Below are 23,792 nucleotides of genomic sequence, written 5' to 3' on the forward strand. Positions count from 1 at the left end.
GCCACATTATTTATTACCTTCGTAGTGTTTCTCGGAGTGTGGCTTTTTTTCAGAATCATCTCGGGTGCATGGTAAACACAGAGATTCCTGGGCCCTACTACAGACCTTTGGAATTACAATCTCCGGAATTGGGGCATAGTTTAGTTTAACAAGCACCTTGGGAGATTCTTATGTACCTTGAAGTATGAGAATTTTGAAATTTTTCTCAGATTCCAAATGCCTTATGAATACAGCTAACATTGCTATATCCTCTATAAGGTTTGTTTGCATACATGTTCTAGCCCACTGATTGATTTAACAAAAAATGGTTTACTGTTGTGTGTTTTCTGACTGTTCTCTTTGCTAGAGTGATCGCCCTGGTGAGATTGCAGACTTTTTAAGGGTTTATGATTTTGCATTTTCCATGCTGCTGGATATCCTTAACTTCTGTAAATATTTGTTTGTTCGTTAATAAGGTCAGGTGAATGCAAAATACCTACTACCTTGAAATATTTATTTTTCCTCAGTATTTTTTTTTTGTAAATTGTGGTATAATTTACCTATAATAAAATGCATGAATTTTACAGTTCAGTGAGTTTTGAGAAATTATACAGTCACGTAACAGCACCCCAATCAATAGAATAGTTCCATCATCCTAGAAAGTTCCCTCATCTCCTTTCCAGCAAATCCCCAATCTCCCTGCTTCCAGAGGCAACTACCGTTCAGATTTCTATCACCATAGAATAGTTTTGCTATTCTACAACTTCGTATACATGCAATCATACAGCATATACTCTTTTGTGTCTACATACTCTTTTGTGTCTGGCTTTTTTTGCTCAACATAATATTTTTGAGATACATCCAGTAATTTTTTTCTTTTTTATTGTTTACCAAGTATCCCATTGTATGAACACACCACAGTTTGTGATATTCACAGTTAGTGGCGATTTTCATTTCGATTGTTTCCAGTTGATGCTATGGACATTCTTATACAAGTCATTTTGTGGACATACGTTTTTATATCTCTTCAGTAAATACCTAGGAGTGGAGTTGCTGTGTTCTAGGATGGGTGTGTGTTTAATACCTTTTTTTAAAATCGGGAAATGTAAAAACATACCCAAATTTTAAAATGTTTGTTCATTATAGATGGGGTATTGCTTGAGCACATACAGATACACACACTTTTGTTTACATTGTATATATTTCCTTTTTAATTACATTGTAAAGACTCATGAAAAATTCTGATTTTTGTGTTGAGAGACAGTACAGCTGAAAAACCAAACCTCCAAATTGAATCTTTAAGAAATCGTCTGCTGTACATATACACACAGCTTATTTGACAAGCAAACAAATTTGAATCCCTCTCATTTCCTTGTAGCCAGGTTCTTCCTCTGTCTTAACCACCCTGCTTCTTTGAGAGTTTTAGACATATTCCTGAGAGAAGCACCCAAGATTTTGATACTGCAGCTGCCTCTCATATCGGACAGCTGCCATTTGGTGCCACAATTAATGCTGGGCAGTGGTGACTGACTGTGCAGGTCACTTGTTCAGGGAGAAACTAAATTCATTGTAAACACATGGAATTTTAGAGTTTTGTAGTTAAAGGTCCAAGTTCACATAAACACTCTTAAGTCCACCTTAAAATATACATTGGGATGAACCATGAACTACTTTGACAGGATAGGACTCACTGATGTTCAAAGGTAAATATTTTCCACTTCTCTTAAGATCTCTTCTTTCTACAAACCTCATATTAAAACGTCAACCTTGGACTTCCCTGCGGGTCCAGTGGTTAAGACTCCGTGCTTCCAATGCAGGGGGCACGGGTTTGATCCCTGGTCGGGGAACTAATAAGATCCCACATGCCTCGGGGTGCGGCCAAAATAAATAAATAAATAAAACGTCAGCCTTTACCTTGGGTACCTTCTCAGGCTACTAAACTCACCACCCCGTGCCTTCCTTTTGAATCATGTATTTGAGGTGATTGATTTGACCCCATTGAGGCACACCTTGGTTTTGCAAGACTTTTTAATCAATATGGAAGTTCTGCTTTTTACTTAACCTTTTCCTTCCCTGCTCATTAAAAATAAAGTTGGCTACAAGTTTTCTTTCTTTTTCTTTTAAATTGATGGATAGCTGACTCGGAATATTATATTAGTTCTAGGTGTATGATATAGTAATTTGATATTTTTGTAGATTATACGCCATATGAAGTTATTTGCTACAAATTTCCCCCAAATTCTTAAATATTAGGTAACTTTATATTAAATTATCCTCAACCAAATATTTTATATTTTTCATTACTTTTTATAATATTTCTCTTACAGATTTTATGTGATTTATTATCACCTGAAAACTTAAAAGAAGGCCTGAAGGACTCTTCCTGGAGTTCATTACCATGTATTAAAAACAAACCTTTTGGTTTTCCTTCAGTAATAGAAGAGTCTCATTGTGCCAGTGAGCTTAGCCCAGAGCAGGTAAGGGGGTGAGTAAAGACAATCATGGGCCTAGTGTATTTCTTTACAAGATAAGATCTTCACTTTCTAGTTTCAAGTACTAAAATCTGTTTAGGTACTTTCAACCTAGTAAGCGTTGTCTTAATAGAATTTCATCTGTGGCCTTTTCTTTTATACTGAAAACTTTTATGTAAAGTATATGCTCATTAATCACAAATTTAGGTCATTCAATGTCAGAAAACTTTCAGTCGCTTGGAAAATATAGAACACTGTGTTTATTTCAGTTTCCTTGGAGTAGGAACTATATTAGCATAACTGCTTTAACCTTATTATGATGTAAGCCAGCTTGATGTCCAGGGCTATCTAAGTACTGGCAAAAATCACTTACTTGCCAGGGTTTTAGAATTAAAAGTTGGTGCTGTTTAAATGAACAATAAAATGAACATTTTAAGACATCGAAATTTCAGTTTGGTTCTGGCGAGAATAAGGATAGTAAAGAAATACAGTTAGTTACCCTTCTTTGTTGTATTTTTTGTAGAATGAAGAAATAGCAGAGGTCACTTCAGAGACTGTCAAAGGAAGCCTAAACCATGCTCGGTCAGCACAGGCTATAAATTCAACAGACATGCCTGCCAGAGAGGATTGTTTAAAAAGAGTGTCCTCAGAACCTTCACTCTGTGTTCAAGAGAAAGGTGTTCTGCTGAAAAGAAAGCTGTCTCTCTTAGACCAGGATGTGATTGTAAATGAAGATGGAAGAAATAAGCTGAAAAGACAGGGAGGTAAAAATTTCACTACACTCATATAAAACACATTGATTTATTTAGAATGGCCTTCAAACTTCTTCCTAAAAAAGATAACCCCATCTCTGTTTTAATAGAAACTCCCAATGAAGTCTGTACGTTTTCATTAACTTACGGTGACATCCCAGAAGAATTAATAGATGTCTCAGATTTTGAGTGTTCTCTCTGCATGAGGTAAGTATGTACAGTTTTATAAAAGATGAATATTTTATATTAATGTAAATAAAGTACAGAGTAGATAAAGGTAATCTACTCTAATAACAGGCAATGTGAAGTAACAGAACAGTGGATTAAAAATCAAAAGATATGAATTTTAGTCCTAGGTTTCCCTTTCACATCTTAGGCAAATAATGTAATCTCTGAACCTTATTGAGCTTTTCCTTACTTAGAAAGTGGGGTCAGGGTTTGCATAGCCTATATTGAAGTCCTGTAAGAATCAGATGACTAAAATATAAAAAGTATCTGGGGAATTGTAAAGTACTATAAAAGCTCTACATGTTATTATTGAGACTCCATGGTTTTAGATTTGGGTAAGAATACAATGATGTATTGTGTGTATGTGATTCTATCTTGTTTGTATATCTATCTTAACTCTAAAATCTTTTTTTAAGTAACATTGGATAAGGATTTCCATTATGTAGAACGCTTGTAATTCTAAGACTGATAGTTTAAAAAGAACATTTTCCAGGTACATAAACTGTGCTGGAGGCAAGGGAACGGTGTAAAGCACCCGGCACTGTCCACACCGGGGGGGGGGGGGGGGGGGGGGGGTGGGTGACGAGAGGTATTTCTGAGCAAGTCCCTTAATTCTGAGTCTTGGCTTCTTCATCTGAGGCGAGGGGATTAGACCCAGATGATTTCTGAAGTACCTATACATCTAACAGTACTTCTAGGAACTTCCAAAGTATCATGTTTCAGGAAATAATTATAATGTAAGAAAAATTAGTTTTTCCATATTGTTTGAATATTAAGCCTCCTATTTCTTTAGGATTCAATGGTAATAATTTAGTGGATTATTTTGTGAATTTCATATAGTAAGGCTTTTATAAGCTTATTAAGAAAACCAATTTTAAAGTGATGATAAAAGAATCTGTACAAAAACAAATGAGTAATTATTAATGATATAGTTTACATCATTAATTTTGCACTAAGTCTTTGAAATCTGGTGTGTATTTTAGATGCACTGCACATCTCAGTTTGGACCAGCCCCATTTCAAGGGCGCCATAGCCACATGTGAGTGGCAGTTATGTTAGTACAGCTCCAGGCCCCCAGTGCAGGGTACCTCTGTGGATGGTGAACTTTTAAACGCTTCAGGAGGATATACTTGTATTTACCACTACCCCTTCTCTCCTCTCCTGCCCACCAGACCCTCCTTCTTCCTCCTCTACTCTAAAGAGAGATTAGTGTTATGGTTCCATTATTAGTTCGTTCAGTTTTCCCAATGGATAGTTTATTGTGAAAACTAACATGTATTTTGGTTGATTTCAGGTTGTTTTTCGAGCCAGTAACAACCCCTTGTGGACATTCATTCTGTAAGAATTGTCTTGAGCGTTGTTTAGATCACACACCATACTGTCCCCTTTGTAAAGAAAGCTTAAAAGAGGTAAACATTTTTATGCTTATCTGTTTATTGGTCTTAAGTGTAGCAACATGGTTTGATTGTATTCAGCCATGGCAATGATTAATAGGTTCAGAATAAATTACATTGTATATGCTGAATGACCAAAAGGGGTTCTGTTTCGTTACCGGTATGCTAGTGTTAGAGAAAAGTGAGTTTGGAGAGGGGAGGAGAAAGCAGGGAGGGTCTGAAGGCCAAGACCCCTTACTTAATTTTTTAAACAAAGGAGGTGTGGTCAAGTACCTGGTCAGGAATCTATTGAATTTTAATGATGACAGTACTGGGGAAGCCCAACTGCCCTGCCTCCCACCACCATTTTTAGGCTAGATTTCAGGTCTAGTCCAATCCCCTTAACATCTGGAGCAACTGTGTCCAGTAGAACTTTCTGCATTGATGGAACTGCTCTGTATCTATGCTGTCCAACATGGTAGCTACCAGCCACATGTGTAGAAGGAACTGTATTTAAAATTTTGTTTAATCTTAATTAATTTACATTTCAGTAGGCACATGTGAGTAGTGGCTACCGCATTGGACAGCACAGCTCTAGAAACTGGTGGCCTGGCGAGAAGAGAGGGGGGCACAGCTTCCCACTTCCCTCCTTGTCTAGTAACTGAAAAGCACTAATCACCTGCATTAGCAAACAGCTGCATCTCAGGTGGGTATCTTCCATAACCAGTGGGAGAGCAACACCCTCTCAGTCGTGCTTGAGTGACGTGAAGTCCCCAAAGGTGAGGCCAAAGCCTTCGAATTCTGAGTTCCAGTTGCAGTGGTAGCATTGATCAGGGAGAGTGCTTCTGTCCCTGGATTGTTTGAAGAAAAGAAGTGTCTTCCAGATAATTTAAAAATTGATAAAACCATTTTGCTATTGAAAACACAGTTATTTCCTATACATAAAACATAGCTCTGTACAGATATCCTATGGCATGTAGCATAACCAGCCTATATGTAGTAAAACAGAAAACCACATAAAGAATGTTCACAAAGTCAGGAAACATAAGATAAAAAAACTTCCTTCTTAAAGAGTTTGTTAGTTATTTCAACTAGTATACTCAATGTTTTCAGGTGAAGTACTCTAAACATGCTGTCTTTCCTGGTTTTCCAGAGTTTTTAGATACGCTCATATATTTATTATGCTTTTTTCAGATTAACATTTAGATACATTGCTTTAAATTTAGAGTTCTCTCACCTGAAAAAATGTCTGGACTTTTAAGGAAAATAAAATAAGGATATTATTTTAAAACATAACATACTGTTTAAAAATAACTTTATCCTTTGTCCTGACCTGAAGACACCCTGTATAATATAATTGGTAAAGTCTAAATATATATTTACAAGGATAAAATTGACGTGCTCTACAGTTTTCTACTTCTCCTACTTGTCATTTCATTTTGCTCATTTTTTCATTTGAATACATTTTAAAGCAGTAGCAGTATACTAGTCCAGTGATGTAACATTTTTTGTAGCAGTATACTAGTCCAGTGATGTAACATTTTCCTATTGTTGGGTATGTAAGTTGTTTTATTTTGTTTTAGTATACTGTGGTTTGTGTCTTTGACTCTTAGGGTAAATTCCTGGGAGGAGAATTACCGGATCAAAGGATGTATATTTATAAGACTCTTACTAAAACCAATTGCCAAATTGCCTAGGTTCCGAGTAATGTACAAAAAATAGATTCTTACCAGTACTGTAAGAGAGGCTGTACTTCCCACATTTAATACATGAGTCTTAAATTTTAAAACATCTTAATTTAATAGAAAACGGTAATGAAACTGCTTTTATAGTATCTGTCATTTGATTAATTTTATAATAAACTCTTCAGTTATGTGTGTACATATTATCTGCTCAGGAGTACGTCTCTCCAGTCTACAGCCCAGTGGTTCTCAAAGTATGTTCCCCTGACCAGCAGCATCTGTATCCCCTGGGAACTTCTTAGAAATACAGATTCTCAGACCCTACCCCAGAGCCACTAAATCAGAAACCCTGGGGTGGGGCTCAGCAATCTGCATTTTAACAAGCCCTGGTTCATGCTAAACCTTAAAAACCACTACTATAACCCATTTCCCCACCATTCATATTTCCTACTCTGTACTTCATTGGATAATGACAAAACTTTTTGCTGGATCTACAGAGAAAAAGGTGGCTTCTCTTTATCTTGTGATTGTCTCCCAAGAGTTTTTCCTCATTACTTTTATTAAATAATTGGTATTGGGCTTTTTTTTTTTTTTGGTCCAAAATCCTGCACACACACTGACCTGGTCCCTGGCCCTATGCAGTTCTTAGTTTAGTTACAGAGATATAATGTACCCCTGTCCATGTAATATAGTGTGGGGTATGGTAACTGCCTTTTATATGGTAAAGGTGGTAACTGCCTTTTATATGGTAAAGGGTTAAGTAAGGGATTCTTGGGAGACAAAAAAATAATTAACACTTTATGCAAAAGGTAAAATTGGAGCCAGATCCTGAAGGATAGTCAGATGGCTTTTGGCAGTTGGAAGAGAGAATAACACAAAAATGCATGAGGGTGGCAGTGTTCAGAGTATTAAGGGAGTGGCACAAATGGACCATTTTATACAGAGGGTGGCTCACATAGGAAAAGCAGCCTCTTAATAAGGGGATCATTAGTCATAGTGGGATGACAATGGAAGGAAAATCTGAAAGAAAAATTACCTGGAAACTCTGCCACTGAAATGGGGGACAAAAAAAGGGGAGTAGTTTTGCTTTTCTTAAATAAGGCAAATGCATCATTTTCTTCATTCCTTATCTTATTTTTGTTTCTCAATTCAAATGCTAGTTTCAGATACTCATGCACTGTGAGATGGAACTTGGCCTTTGGTGTGGGAGATGGCAGGGCAGCGCTGACTGCTGCTAATGAAGATGTATGATCATAGCAAGACAAGGGTCTTATATACAGAACTTGGTTCAGGTTGCAAGTATGTGTCTTTAATGCTCTTGAGCTAAGCCTCAGGCAGGTTTCCCTGTTTAGCACCATCCATTGTAATGGTCCCCCTCACTAATTCAGAACTGACTGTATAAATATGTAATAAAGACTTTACTATATCAAGTTAAACTGTTTTGCCTGTTTTATACTGTAGGAAAAAAAGCACTGGAATGTAAAATAATATTGTTTTTCAGTATCTAGCAGATAGGAGGTACTGTGTCACACAGCTGTTGGAAGATTTAATAGTGAAGTATCTGCCTGATGAACTGTCTGAGAGAAAAAAAATATATGATGAAGAAACTGCTGAACTCTCACAGTAAGTTTCTTCTCATAAAAATTAACAATCAAATTACGAACTACTACCCTTTGAAATAGTAAGGAGAAGCCTCACAGCAAGCTGGGTTCTGTCTTTAGTTCAACCCAGTGTAGTCAAAGGCATATTTTAAACAAATATTGGCCAGCTTCCCCTGTCCTCAACAGACGGAAGTTTTTAAAAGTTCATTTGGTAACTTCTAGATGTTCTGTTGGGAGTGACTGACTCAGCTCTCTGCCCTGAAGCAGTGTTTTAGGTGGAGGAGGGTTTTCCTCCAGTGACATCAGGCCCTGGAATCAATCGGGAATGGAGAGCAGGGAGGTGGTTGCTGGGAGCTGCATCCCTCAGGCATCAATCATGGTGGTGCAGGGGGAAGGTGGAGGATAAATGGCCTGGATTGGCAGGAGGGTTAGCCAATCAGAGGTTTGAAGGGGGTGGGACCTTGAGGCCTGAGACTGAAATTGGAAGGGGTGACTTAGGGGCTAAATTCTCAATTAATGAAGATATTGACTGTTAGCAGAAATGACTTAGTATCAGCAAGGTGAAAAACCTGGTGGTAACTTTGGGATTCAGTGGTACCACTAGTTAAGAGCACATAAAAGCTAATTGGGGCTGGGTAGGTTGGACATGGTTTTGTTGCTCTGTATAGCTTTCTTCTACCTTTCTTTTTCCTTTCTCTTCCCCTGTCTTTTCACCAGTCTCTTCTTGAGTGTCCAAGTTTCTTTCATGGGTTTCTAATTTCTTTCTTTTAACTGGACACTAAAGAACAAAATGGTCATTTTTATATGCTGTTTCTATTTTTTAAAAATACAGATTAAACATTTTATATTTCTTTCTAAGAAAAAAATACTTGTGCTTGCAGATTTTCCTTTTCAATATGTGTCTACCAAATGTCTTCATTGGGCCAGTGGCCTTCAATAGAAGAAAGGTTTCTAATCTTTTCTTTATAGAAGTTGATATTGATTTGTCTCCTCATGGAACTGATATTTTATTGGGTGATTTTATGATAGAAAATATTCTGATGTGAGGATTATAAGCCTTTTTGACCAACACTGCAAAAAGCTAGGATATAAGAATGCTTCGGATATATTTTTGAAATACTAAAACATAGTGACAGGACCAGACCCCTCACAGAAGAGTGGAAATCCATGGATGACAGAAAGAGTAGTGATGTGAGGGAAGCTGAGTGTGATGGAAAGGCTTCAGGGAATCTTGCTGTGTACTAACAGGGCTGTTATTTTAAGGGGTAGCTCATCCCCTGGTACTTACAAGTTTTGCTAATTAAGAGGTATACTGGCTCCCCCCCCCCCCAGTTTTTATGTTCATAAGAGTGCTCAATGAAGGCAGAATATACAGTTTTAAAAGTAGAGGAACTAGGACTGGTATGTTAAACGTGTGTATTAAATATTGCCTTTACTTAAGTAATTTGTGGTCTTTTTGAAGAAAGACTAGAAAATATAAGTGGGGGGGGGCATAATCTGTAACCCAAACGTAATCATCATTGGCATTTTGGCATATATCCTTCCCAATTTTAATGTATATAAATACATTTTAAATAAAGATGGGATCATTTTAATCCTATCATTTCTGTAACTTCCTTTTCTCATTAATCTGAACATTTAAATGTAGTATTTTATGGTTACATCATAATTTATTTTACTGGCCTTCTCTTTTTGCTTCTAAGTTTTGGCTACTATACACAGTGCTATGTTGAACATTCTTACAGTACTTGCAGGAAAAAAGTGAGCCTTTTGGTTCAAAGGATATGAATCTTTTTGAAAGCGTTTGATGCATATGGCCAGATTCTTCTTCAGCATGGTTGTGCTATTCACACTGCCAGTTTTCCCACACCCTTGCCAAAGCTGCACACTGCCTTTATCCTTCACATTTCTTGCCAATATGGCAATAACAGTGTTGTCATTTTAATTATCTGGAAAAAATGTTATCTCATTGAATTACCTGTTTTTGTTAATATGAAAATATTTTAATGCCTAAAAATTTTGAATGATTTGCTTTTTGTCTTTTGTGGGACCTCACGTTTTCTTATTGTTATCTAAGAGTAAGAGTATACTAACTCTGTCATGTTAGAAATATTTTAAACAGATTTTAATATAAAATAGTAATTATAATCAATTGCTTTGTGATTCATAAAGATACTTAGCTCTGTATGATAACTTTGTATATCAAATTCAAATTTACTAGTAAGAGGATCACCAACAGATTTTTTAGGATTAATATTGTATCAGTATGAGCTTAAATGAAAAGGATGCTGATTCCTTTTCTTACCAAAAATAAAAATCACCTGATTTTAGAGTGAATTTGCCTATTATTTATTACTGTTGCAAGCGTCACTCATTTTTGTTGTATGTCCTGATATATAATAATGAAACTTTTTTCTTCTTCAGCTTGACCAAGAATGTTCCAATATTTGTTTGCACTATGGCCTACCCCACTGTGCCTTGCCCTCTTCATGTATTTGAGCCAAGATACAGATTGATGATTCGAAGAAGTATACAGACTGGAACTAAACAGTTTGGGATGTGTGTCAGCGATACACAAAATGGGTATGCTTTTTATGTAAATATTTTTATTGATTCTGGAATTTTCTTTGAATATTGCTGAGAACTTGCATGCTTGTTGCTTGAACTTTGATATTAATTGGAGTTTTTCCTTTAGTTTTGCAGATTATGGTTGTATGTTACAAATTAGAAATGTACATTTCTTGCCTGATGGGAGGTCTGTGGTTGACACAGTTGGAGGAAAGCGGTTTAGGGTTTTAAAAAGAGGGATGAAAGATGGATACTGCACTGCAGACATTGAATATCTGGAAGATGTTAAGGTATTAAAAACTATTCTTTTTCAGCATGCTCTGGTATACTGTGTCCTAGGCATTGTACACGCATAAAGGCTGATAGGAACATTAACCAGTTCTTCCTGTCAGAGACCCTCAATACTTAAACAGATTAGCTCCAAGTTACCTTTTCCTCATCTTGCTCTTAACCATCGTGAGTTCCAAGAGAACTTGGGAGACCAGCACCGAGATATATTGTTCATTTCTACTGGCTTGACAGCCAGCACAGTGCCTAGAATGTATGTGTGTATTCGCATGGTAATTGCTTAACAATAGCAGTGGATTCAGTTGAACTTCCAATCCATGTAAGTTATGAAACCTGCTAATTCCTACCCTTTTAAACTGAATTTATTAGTAGTCAAAGCTGATGTAATCATCAGTAGATTGAACTTTGACGTAAAGGTAAACACATAAAATCCTGGAAGAATTGTTCTATATTCAGATATGCCTAAGATAACCTAAAACTGAACACAGCACCCAACTGTGTCTAACTCTAGGGCATCACAGATAAAGCACTGTCCGTATAATTGTTGGTTGTTGGTGATATCTTACCTGTGGAGGGTTATTGTGAAAATTTTCTTAGGGTTAATGCTAATAGGGTTAATGCTGCCCTTTTGGTATTTCCAGTACTTACTCTACCATCTGCAGTTAGTTTAGGTACCAGAAAAATGATTTGTGATACTGTAAATATCAAATGAAAGGCAATTTTCTTTGGAAGGGCATTAGAAAAACATAGATCTTACACTCTCACTTGTTCATTGATCTGTTTGAGCCCTTCATCTCAGTCAGCACTTATTCAATGTTGGCATTAGGCATTTCTACAAACAGTGGCTCATTAAAATTTCAAAACGCTATGAGATAGCTAGCAGATGAGGAAAGAACTGAGGAGTATTAATTTGCCAAAGATCCTATAGGTAGTGTAAAAAAATAATTTAAAACCAGCTCTCTGGCTCCAAGTGCTATGTTTTATCATTATATCATATTGCTTCTCTGCTGATAAACTTGATTAATCGGATATTACCTGTCCTATCTTATTATAAAGATGTTATGGGGAAAGTCTGCTTTGTGTAGTGAGCCAAGAGTATTGTATGAGTTGGAATTTTGAGTTGACTGATACAGTCTGTGCCTTAGGAATATTTGGTTAATGGAATTATTTGCTAAAAGGTGATATTCTTTGTAAAACTAATAACCTTATTTTACTTTTATGTAAATTCACATCTTCATATATTGGATTTGCTGATAAAATTCCTTGAGTATGTGGCTAATCTTATGACTATATATAAATATATGACAGTGAATTAGCATATTGAGAGTATTATGGATTTGATGTTTAGGAAACTGAATTCTCTATATCATTGTGGTCTTAGAAATGTCTCATAATTTTTCTTCATCTATATAATGATTTCTTGTTCATTCTGGAAAAGTTTCTCAAATTTGTTTTTTATATCAGTTGTTTTTTCCCTTGGTGTAGTAATTCTAATTTCTGTGACCTTTGATGACATTTTAAATTCTGTTATTGCAATGAAATTCCTTAACTTCAAAAGCTTGCCTTTAAAACTTCTGCCTACTTCTTAGCTCCTTTTTCTAACTCAGACTTTTATTTTTATCATTCCCTGTTTACTAGAGTTCATGGTTTGGTCCCTTGAATTTTGTAAAGGTAGAAAGCAGATACTTTTTTTTGGTAATAGTTTTTAACAAGTCACAAGTTTATTTTCTGGGGTTTTTTTTTTTTTTTTTTGGATCAAATTTTTTTTATTGAAGTATAGTTGATTTACAGTGTTGTGTTAATTTCTGCTGTACAGCAAATTGATTCAGTTACACATATGTAGACATTGTTTTTTTTATATTCTTTTCCATTATGGTTTATCATAGGATATTGAGTATAGTTCTCTGTGCTATACAGTAGGGCCTTGTTGTTTATCCATGCTATATATATAAAAGCTTACATTTGCTAACCCCAACTTCCCACTCCATCCCTCTCCCAGCCCCTTCCCCCTTGGCAACCCAACCACCAGTCTGTGATTGTGTTTCTGTTTTGTAGATAGGTTCATTTGTGTCATATTTTAGATTCCACATAAGTGATATCATACGGTCTTTTTCTTTCTGACTTACTTCACTTAGTATGATAATCTCTAGTTGCATCTAAGTTGCGGTTATTTCATTCTTTTTTATGGCTGAGTATTATTCCATTGTGTATATGTACCACATCTTCTTTATCCATATTCCTCTGTCCACGGACATTTGTTTCCACGTCTTGGCTACTGTGAATAGTGTTGCTAAGAATATAGGGGTTGCATGTATCTTTTCAAATTATGGTGTTCTCTGGATATATGCCCAGGAGTGGGATTGCTGGATCATATGGTATTCTATTTTTAGTTTTCTGAGGAACCTCCATACTGGTTTTCCATATGGCTGCACCAACTTACACTCCCTCCAGCAGTACAGGAGGGTTCCCTTTTCTCCACATCCTGCCCAGCATTTGTTATTTGTAGACTTTTTAATGGTCTACACGGGCCATTCTAACCTGTGTGAGGTGGTACCTCATTGTAGTTTTGATTTGCATTTCTCTAATAATTAGTGATGTTGAGTAACTTTTCACTTGCCTCTTTGCCATCTGTATTTCTTCTTTGGAGAAATGTCTAATTAGGTCTTCTCCCATTTTTCAATAGGGTTACTTGTTTTCTTGTTGTTGAGTTGTATGAGCTGCTTATATATTTTGGAAATTAAGCCTGTGTTGGTCACATTGTTTGCAAATATTTTCTCCCATTCTGTAGGTTGTCTTTTTGTTTTGTTTATGGTTTTCTTTGCTCTGCAAAACCTTACAAGTTTAATTAGGTCCCATCTGTTTATTTTTGCTTTTATTTCTGTTGCCTTGGTAAGAAAACATTGGTACAACTTGTGTCAGAGAATGTTTTACCTATGTTCTCTTCTAGGAGTTTTATGGTGTCATGTCTTATGTTTAAATCTTTAAGCCATTTTGAGTTTATTTTTGTGCATGGTGTGAGGGTGTGTTCTAACTTCACTGATTTACATGCAGCTGTCCAGCTTTCCCAACACCCCTTGCTGAAGAGATTGTTTTTTCCAACTGTATGTTCTTGCTTCCTTTATTGAAGATTAATTGACTGTAGGTGTGTGGGTTTATTTCTGGGCTCTACTCTGTTCCAGTGCCAGTACCACACTGTCTTTACATCATCCCACAGGTCTCTTATATTGCTTTCTTTTTTTTTTTTTTTCATTTGGCTTCCTGTCTGCTGTTCTGATTAGATAATTTCCATTATTCTATCTTGCAAATCACTTATTCTTTCTTCATTATTCACTCTGCTATTCATTGTCTTTAGCTCAGCTTTTGTCTATGCAAATGAGTCTTCTAATTTCTTTGTTTCTCTCTTATAGTTTCTAGCTCCTTTTTACAGTAATCTGCATTTCTCTCAATAGCCTTTCTTAATTTCTTCCATATTTTCATTACCTCCTTTCTGACTCCGTGTCTGTTAGACTGAAGAAGTCAACTTCATTGTTCTTTCAGGGGAATTCTCTTGGTCTTTTAACTGGGAGTGTGGTTCCTCTGCTTCTTAATTTACTTATATTTCTCTTACTTTGTGAGTTTAGGAGAAACAATTATCTACTGTGGTCTGGGAGGTCTATTTATATGTGGGGCGTCCCTGTGTAGCGTGTGTGGGTTTAATATATTTGGTGCAAGGGTTGTTATATGCCTGTCGCCTCTTTCCTCAGTGTGTGCTGGCTGTTATCCCCTTGTTAGGGGTTGTGCAGATGCAGTCACTGGTGCCTGGCCCTGGGAGGGGAGGCGGGAGGTGGCTTGCACCCACTCCTGCTCCTGGAGTCTGGGAGGGAGGCAGTGGCAGCTTGTGACAGAGTCTCAAGCACATGCCGGCGGTATCCTGCCCTCTGCGAGCGCACACACGGGAAAAAGGCTACAATGGCAGGTCCCACCCCTCCCCTTGAGCACCCCCCAAACAATGGCACCTGGCCTCTAAGGCGACCCAGGCTTCCTCCTCATACACACTCAGCTGCGGTTGCACCAGATTTCTAGCTACCACTCCCAGGCTGTTTCCACACAGCCAACCCCAGTCCTCTCGCTGGGTCTGATCTCTGAAGCCCGAGTACCAGCACCCAGCCCCGGCTGACATGCATCTCAGGCTGGGGAGCCCACAGTGGCAGCACTGACCATCTGTCCTCTCTCCACTCTGGCTGCCACAAACCAGCTGCTGTGTTCTCCAAGGTTCTGAAGCTCCCTACTGTCCTGGCCAATCTCCTTGCCAGTGAAGGGGCTTCCCAGGGTCTAGGAACTTTTCCTCTTTCCCAGCTCCCTCCCAGGGGCATGGGTCCTGTCCTGAGTCCTTTCTCATTTTCTTTTTTTTCTGTCTTCTTTTTTTCCTACCTGGTTACATGGTGATTTTCTTGCCCTTTCAGCAGTCTGAGGTCTTCTGCCAGTGTTCAGTAGATATTCTGGGAGAATCATTCCACGTGTACTCATTCCACATGTAGATTTTTGATGTATTTGAGGGAGAAGGTGAGCTTCACATCCTACTACTTCACCATCTTGATCCCAGCCCCACAAGTTTATTTCTTGCTCATATCAAGACCAATGTGTGTTAGCAGAGGACTGAATCTTGTATAGCCAATTCCAAGACCAGAATTCTTGAATCATATGGCTCTTCTACCTTTCTTTAAAATTTTTTCATGTGGTAAAATATACATGACATAAAATTTACCATTTTAACCATTTTTACATATGCAGTTCAGTGGCATTAAGCACATTCACATTATTGTGAAAAAGCAGATGCTTTTTCAACTTTGGTTTTATTTTTCATTTCAAATCCTTCAAAAATAAAAAGTATGTTCTTCTGTCTCTTGTGTGCTATAGTGTTACCTTTTATACGTCAGGATATTTTCAGAGTCCCATTGTTGTTTTTTATTGAGTCATTCTTGAAGTAGGAAAGGCTGACTCAGGCCTGGTATTTGTTCAGATGCATTAATGTATGTGAAATATAGTGCTCCCTGGCATGGACTGAGTGGGATATGAGTGTTAAAGAAATCAGTATGAGATGGATGAGTTAATGTTCCATCTTCCCACCTGTGTTTTATGAGACTAGTCTTCTGGATCTTAGGCTGGAAGGCTGATGCATTTAATTTTATATTTGCAGTTTGATGAACCAGTAGTCCAAAGGGCGTACACAGGGGATGGAGGTAGCCACAGCCTTGGGCCTTGACAGCAGCAACAGTTCATCACTGTATAATGATTGTATAATGTATTCTCTCTCTTTTGATATTCTGGCTTTATATGCTAAGTTATTTGTTGCAGTTTTTTTTTTTGACCCAGTTCCCTGGTAAAAGGTGTAATTATGCTTTTCCTCTGTCCTATTACTGCTTTTGCTGTGGCACCTGCACCTTAAACCTCCCCCAATCTTTCCTTTCATTGTAGCAACTGTATTCCTCTGTTTTTTTTGTTCCACTGCTTTCAAAGGCCGCTGATCCATAAAGATGAATCCCCAGTCCCTGTAGACCTTTATCTGAGAACTAACTCTCCACCTTACCCCTCCCACTTAGGGGCTGTTAGTTGGCTTCTGCAGTGCTGCACTGCTAACTCAGCACGGCTAGGTCAGCTACGCTCAGAGGTCAAGGCTTGCTGTCTTTCTTAGTCTGGCCCATTGGCACTCTGTGAGGCAGAAACGTATGGTGTTTACTGCATAAGAATAATACTCTGATCCAGCACTGAAATAGGTATTCCCTATTTTTTATGGGTTTTTTTTCCATTTCTATAGGGATGGATGGGAAGATTAGACACAGACACCTTACTGACTGTTGTATTTCTAGGTTGAGAATGAAGATGAGATAGAGAACCTCCGACAGCTTCACAATTTGGTCTACTCTCAAGCCTGCAGCTGGTTTCAGAATTTAAGAGACAGATTTCGAAGCCAAATTCTTCAGCACTTTGGATCAATGCCCGGGAGGGAGGAAAACCTTCAGGTATGATGGCTTTGATATTGTTTCCAAAAGTCTCACTTTTTGTGTAAACCCAAATTGGTAGATTTTTTTTTTTCTGTTATAAATTTATTTATTTATTTATTTTTGGCTGAGTTGGGTCTTTGTTGCTGTGCGCAGGCTTTCTCTAGTTGCTGGGATTGGGGGCTACTCTTCGTTGAGGTGCGCGGGCTTCTCATTGCGGTGGCTTCTCTTGTTGCGGGGCACAGGCTCTAGGCGTGCAGGCTTCAGTAGTTGTGGCGCATGGGCTTAGTTGCTCCGCAGCCTGTGGGATCTTCCCGGACCAGGGCTTGAACCCGTGTCCCCTGCATTGGCAGGCGGATTCTTAACTACTGTGCCACCAGGGAAGTCCTGAAATTGGTAGATTTTTAAGTTTCTTCATCTTCAGTTTTGCACATCTCCTTTGTCCTGTCTTTAGATTCATGACCATATTCTCTAGCACAGGGGTATCCACTGCATCTTATATAGGAAGAGGATGGAAACAGTGTCAGGTGAGATGTGTATAGGAGCAAGTGCACAAGGAGAAAGCCCCCAGCTGAGGATTTTCCAGAAGGGAGGGATAAGGAATTAAAAATGGGACATGGGAGATAGATAGGATCAAGATGGCAGAGGAGTAGGACATGGAGCTCACCTTCTCCCATGAATACATCACAATTACATCTACATGTGGAATGATTCTCACAGAACATCTACTGAATGCTGGCAGAAGACCTCAGACTTCCAAAAGGGCAAGAAAATCTACACATAACTGGGTAGGACAAAAGAAAGAGAGGAATTGGGATGGGACCTGCACCCCTGGGAGGGAGCTTTGGAAGTTTCCGGACACTGGGAAGTCCCCTCACTGGGGGGGAGATCAGCTGGGACAGAGGGGGAGCGTCAGAGACATGGAGGAGAGCACAACCACCAGTGTGCAGAGGGCAAAGCAGAGAGAGACCTGCCCAGATAGTCGGTGCCACCAAGCACTCACCAACCTGAGACACTTGTCCACTGGGGCAGGAGGGGGCTGGGTGCTGAGGCTCAGGCTTCGGAGGTCAGACCCTGGGGAGAGGACTGTGGTTGGCTGTGTGGAGACAGCCTGATGGGGCTAGGGTGTAGGGCCCCACGACCGAGGGAATATGGGAAGAAACCTGGGACTGCCAGAGAGGCAAGGTGCCACTGTTGGGGGGGTGTGCAAGGAGAGGGTCAGGACTGCCATAGGAGCTTCCTTCTCTGAGCACACACTCTCAGGCAACAGGGCACTGCCTACATGAGCTCCAGGGGCGGGTGCAAGCTGCAGCTGCCATCCCGGACTCCAGAGGCAGGTGCAGACCACTGCTGCTGCTGAGGGTCCCCCGACCACGTGCCAATCGCTGCCCCCTCCTCCCTGGCAGCATACATAAGCCACGCACCTGCACACCCCGATCCAGGGGACAACGGCCAGCACACGCTGAGCAAAGGGGCAACAGGCATCCAAACCAAGAACAGCCCTCATGCCAAAAAATTATTAAACCCACACAAGCTACGTAGGGATGCTCCTGCATATAAATAGCCCTCCAAGACTACAGTACATAATTGTTTCTCCTAAACTGACAGAGTAAGAGAAATACAAGTAAAATGAAGACACAGAGAGACCACTCCCAGTTAAAAGACCAAGAGAATTCCCCTGAAGGAACAATGAAACAGACCTCTTCAGTCTAATAGATACCGAGTTCAAAAAAGGAGGTAATGAAAATACTGAAGGAATTAAGAAAGGCCATCGACAGAAATGCAGATTACTGTAAAAAGAAACTAGAAGGAAGAGCCAAGAAAAATTAGAAAATTCATTTGCAGAGATGGAAGCTGAGCTAAAGGCAATGATAGCAGAATGAATAATGAAGAAAGAATAAGTGATCTGCAATATAGAATAATAGAAATTACCCAATCAAAACAACAGGCAGGAAACCAAATGAAAAAAACAAAAAAGAAAAAAAAAAAACAATGTAAGAGATCTGTGGGATAATATAAAGCTGGCCAATCTATGCATAGTAGGGATTCCAGAGAGGGAAGAAAGAGAAAAAGGGATTGAAAATGTATTTGAAGAAATTATGGCTGAAAACTTCCCAAACCTAAAGAAGGAAACATACCCAGCTACAGGAAGCACAGAGGGGGTCCCAAACAAGAGGAACCCAAACAGAACCACACTAAGACATATTATAATTAAAATGGCAAAAGTTAAAGAGAAGCTTCTAAAGGCAGCAAGAGAAAAACAGAGTTAATTACAAGGGAACTCCTATAATTCTATCAGCTGATTTCTCTACAGAAACATTGCAGGCCAGAAGGGAGTGGCAAGATATATTCAGAGTCCTGAAAGGTGAAAACCTGCAACCTAGGGTACTCTACCCAGCAAGATTATCAGTTAGGATAGAAGGAGAGATAAAGAATTTCTCAGACAAGCAAAAACTAAAAGAATACAGCAATACTAAACTTACCTTAAAAAATTATTGAAAGGTCTTCTCTAAATAAAAAAGCAGCAAGAAGATATAGGAAGGAGGAAATCACAATTGGAAAGTAAATAAACTAGCCAGTATACACATCAAAAAGAAAAAAAATTAAAAACCCCTATTTGTGAAAGCAACAATAAACACAAGGAATAGCAAAAGGATAAACATTAAGATGTAAAAAAGGACATCAAAACCATAAAATGTAGAGAAGGAAAGTAAGAAAATGTAGATTCTTTAAGAATGTGTTTGAGCCTACATGACTATCAGTCTAAAGCAAGCACATATAGGAAGGGGTTAACGTACTTGAAAAACAGGGCAACCACAAATCAAAAGTATACAATAGATTCACAAAACCCAAAAAGAGAACACAAGCATAAAATAAAAGGAAATCATCAAACCACAAAAAGAAAAAAGGATAAAAGAATCAACTGGAAAGCAAGGTTTAAAATGGCAATAAATACACATGTATCAATAATTACCTTAAATGTCAATAGACTGAATGTTCTGATCAAAAGACAGAGTGGCAGATTAGATTACAAAACAAGAGTCTATAATATGCTGCTTACAAGAGAGCCACCTTAGGGCAAAGGACACACAGAGACTGAAAGTGAGGGGATGGAAAAAAGGTATTTCATACAAATGGAAATGACAAGAAAGCAGCAGTTGCAATACTCGTATCAGACAAAATAGACTTTAAAACGAAGGCCATAAAAAAAGGCAAAGAAGGACACTATATAATGATAAAAGGATCAATATAAGAAGAGGATTATGCGCTTGTCAACATATATGCACCTAAATACATAAAGCAAATACTAACAGATAAAGGGAGAAATTGATGGGAATACAATAATAGTAGGAGACTTTAACACCCCACTCACAATAAATGGACACATCTTCTAGATAGAAAATCAATAAGGTACAGAGATCCTAAATGATACAACAGTGAGACTTAATTGATATTTTCAGGACATTATATCCAAAAAAACCCAGAATACACATTCTTTTCAAGTGCACATACTAGAGCACAAAACTAACCTCAAAAAATTTAAGAGTATAGAAATTATTTCAAGCATTTTCTCTGACCACAACAGCATGAAACTAGAAATCAACCACAGGAAAAGAAATGAGAAACAATTACATGGAGACTACTAAACAACATGCTACTAAAAAAACCAATGGGTCAACGAGGAAATCAAACAGTAAATTAAAAAATATCTTGAGACAAACAACAATGAAAACACAGCCATACAAAATCTATGGGATGCAGCAAAAGCAGTTCTTAGAACAAAGTTCATAGCAATACAGGCCTTCCTCAAAAAACAAGAAAAATCTCAAATAAACAACCTAACCTATCACCTAAAAGAATCAGAAGAACAACAAAACCTAAAGCCAGCAGAAGGAAGGAAATAATAAAGATCAGGGAGGAAATAAAATAGAGGTTAAAAAATATAGAAAAAAATCAATAAAACCAATAGCTGGTTCTTTGAAAGGATAAACAAGATTTCCAAACCTCTGGCCAGGCTCACCAAGAAAAGAGAACCCAAATAAAATAAGAAATGAAAAAGAAATCTCAACCAATATGCCAACAACTTTGACAAATTTGACAACCTAGATGAAATGGACAAGTTTCTACATACAACCCACCAAAACTGAATCAAGAAGAAATAGATAATTTGAACAGACTGATCACCAGAAGTGAAATAGAATCTGTAATTAAAAAAACAAACAAAAAAAGAAACTCCCTACAAAGAAAAGTCCAGGGCCAGATGGCTTCACAGGTGAATTCTACCAAACATCCAAAGAAGAACTTATTCCAATTCTCAAGCTCTTCCAAAGACTGAGAAGGAGGGAACACTCCCAAGGACATTCTATGAAGCCACCATCACCCTGATACCAAACCAGATGAAGACACCACCAAAAAAAGAAAAAAAAATTACAGGCCAGTATCTTTGATGAATATAGATGCAGAAATTCTCAACAAAATATTAGCAAACTGAATCCAACAACACATAAAAAAGATCATACACCACAACCAAGGGGGAGTTATCCCAAGTTCACAAGGATGGTTCAACATATGCAAATCAATCAGTGGGATACACCATATCAAGAAAAGACAAAAACCACATGATCATCTCAATAGATGCAAAAAAGCATCTGTCAATATTCACCATCCATTCATGATAAAAACTCTTACCAAAGTGGATATAGAGGGAACATATCTACATATAATAAAAGCTATTTATGACAAACCCACAGCCAGTGTAATACTAAATGGTGAAAAGCTGAAAGCCTTCCTGCTAAAATCTGGAACAAGACAAGGATGCCTGCTCTCACCTCTTCTATTCAACATAGTATTGGAAGTCCTAGCCACAGCAATCAGACAAGAAATAAAAGGTATCCAAATTGGAAAGGAAGAGGTACAATAGTCACTATATGCAGATGACATGATACTATATATAAAAAACCCTAAAGACTCCACACAAAAGCTACTAGATCTAATAAATGAATTCAGCAAAGTAGCAGGATACAAGATTAACATACAGAATTCGGTTACATTTCTTTACACTAACAATGAAAGGGAATGTAAAAATCAATACCTTTTAAAATTGCACCAAAAAATAAAATAAAGGACTAAAGAGAATTCAAAGAAATGGAAAGATATCCCATACTCTTGGATTGGAAGGATTAATATTGTTAAAATGGCAATATTACCTAAAGCAATCTACAGATTTAATGTGATCCCTATCAAATCACCCATGAAATTTTTCACAGAACTAGAACAAATAATCCAAAAATTTATATAGACCCATAAAAGACCCAGAATTGCCAGAGCAATCCTGAGGAAAAAAAACAAAGCAGGAGGCATAACTCTCCCGGACTTTAGACAATACTACAAAGCTACAGTCATCAAAACAGTGTGGTATTGGTACAGAAACAGACATATAGATCAAGGGAACAGAATAAAGAAATAAACCCATACACCTACAGTCAATTCATCTTCAATAAAGGAAGCAAGAATATAAAATGGGAAAAAGATGGTCTCTTCAGCAAGGGGTGCTGGGAAAGTTGTACAGCTGTGTGTAAATCAGTGAAGTTAGAACACACCCTCACAGCGTGCACAAAAATAAACTGAAAATGGCTTAAAGACTTAAGACGACACCATAAAACTCCTAGAAGAGCATAGGCAAAACATTCCCTAACACAATTTGTACCAGTGTTTTCTTAGGTCAGCCTCCCAAGGCAATAGAAACAAAAGCAAAAATAAACAGATGGGACCTAATCAAACTTACAAGCTTTTGCACAGCAAAGGAAACCATAAACAAAACGAAAAGACAAACTACAAAATTAGAGAAAATATTTGCAAATGATGTGACTGACACAGGCTAATTTCCAAAATGTGTAAGCAGCTCATACAACTCAACAACAAAAAAACAAACAACCCAATCAAAAAATGGGCAGAAGACCTAAATAGACATTTCTCCAAAGAAGAAATACAGATGACCAGTAGGCACATGAATAGATGTTCAACATAGCTAATAGAAAAATGCAAATCAAAACTACAGTGGGGTACTACCTCACACAGGTCAGAATGGCCACTATTATAAAGGCCACAGGGCTCTGCTCTGCCAGTGGTTAAGAATCTGCCTTCCAATGCAGGGGACACAGGTTCGATCCCTGGTAGGGTAACTAAAATCCCACATGCCACAGGGCAACTAAGCCCATGTGCTCTAGAGCCTGCGCCCCACAACTAGAGAACCTGCATGCTGCACCTGCTGAGCCCGTGCACCACAAGTACTGAGCCCACACGCCATAACTAGAGAGAAGCCCATGCACCAAAACGAAAGATCCCACATGCCGCAGTGAAGATTCCACATGCCACAACTGACCCCATGCAGCCAAATAAATAATGTTTTTTAAAAAAAAAAAAAAAAGGCCCCAAATAACAAATGCTAGAGAGGGTGTGGAGAAAAGGGAACTTTCCTACACTGAAGGTGGGAATGAAAGTTGGTGCAGCCACTATGGAAAACAGTATGGAGGTTCCTCAAAAAGCTAAAAGTAGAGTTGCCATATGATCCAGCAATCCCACTCCTGGGCACATATCCAGACAAAACTTTAATTCAAAAAGATACATACATCCCTATGTTCATAGCAGCACTATTCACAATAGCACACGTCACAAGACATGGAAACAACCTAAATGTCCATCGATAGAAGAATGGATAAAGAAGATGTGGTACATATATATATATACAATGAAATACTACTCAGCCAGGACAAAATAATGCTATTTGCAGCAACATGAATGCAACTAGAGATTATCATACTAAATGAAGTAAATCAGAAAGAGAAAGATAAATACTGTATGATATCACTTAT

At 38.1% G+C, this 23,792-nt stretch overlaps 1 protein-coding gene and 1 long non-coding RNA gene across 3 annotated transcripts in view; one reads left to right on the plus strand and one right to left on the minus strand.

The window, feature by feature from the left end:
• The window catches only part of LONRF1 (LON peptidase N-terminal domain and ring finger 1), a 45,129-nt gene that overhangs the window by 16,376 nt on the left and 4,961 nt on the right, over positions 1-23,792 (plus strand). Inside the window, exons 4-11 of one of the 2 annotated variants that reach the window (XM_059909194.1) lie at positions 2,307-2,456; positions 2,974-3,214; positions 3,313-3,409; positions 4,725-4,839; positions 7,987-8,108; positions 10,511-10,669; positions 10,782-10,944; positions 16,789-16,941. In XM_059909194.1, coding sequence (XP_059765177.1) covers positions 2,307-2,456; positions 2,974-3,214; positions 3,313-3,409; positions 4,725-4,839; positions 7,987-8,108; positions 10,511-10,669; positions 10,782-10,944; positions 16,789-16,941 — 1,200 coding nt within the window. Of the gene's footprint in view, positions 1-2,306; positions 2,457-2,973; positions 3,215-3,312; positions 3,410-4,724; positions 4,840-7,986; positions 8,109-10,510; positions 10,670-10,781; positions 10,945-16,788; positions 16,942-23,792 lie in introns of those variants that run through there. The other variant, XM_059909195.1, reaches the window with a different exon arrangement.
• LOC132356414 (uncharacterized) overlaps positions 1-23,792 on the minus strand; it is a 79,779-nt gene that overhangs the window by 879 nt on the left and 55,108 nt on the right. Inside the window, exon 3 of the long non-coding RNA XR_009499850.1 lies at positions 5,483-5,654. This is a non-coding gene — a long non-coding RNA (uncharacterized LOC132356414). The remainder of the gene's footprint in view (positions 1-5,482; positions 5,655-23,792) is intronic.

This window comes from Balaenoptera ricei, chromosome 21, assembly GCF_028023285.1.
Source record: "Balaenoptera ricei isolate mBalRic1 chromosome 21, mBalRic1.hap2, whole genome shotgun sequence".
Taxonomy (NCBI): Eukaryota; Metazoa; Chordata; class Mammalia; order Artiodactyla; family Balaenopteridae; genus Balaenoptera; species Balaenoptera ricei.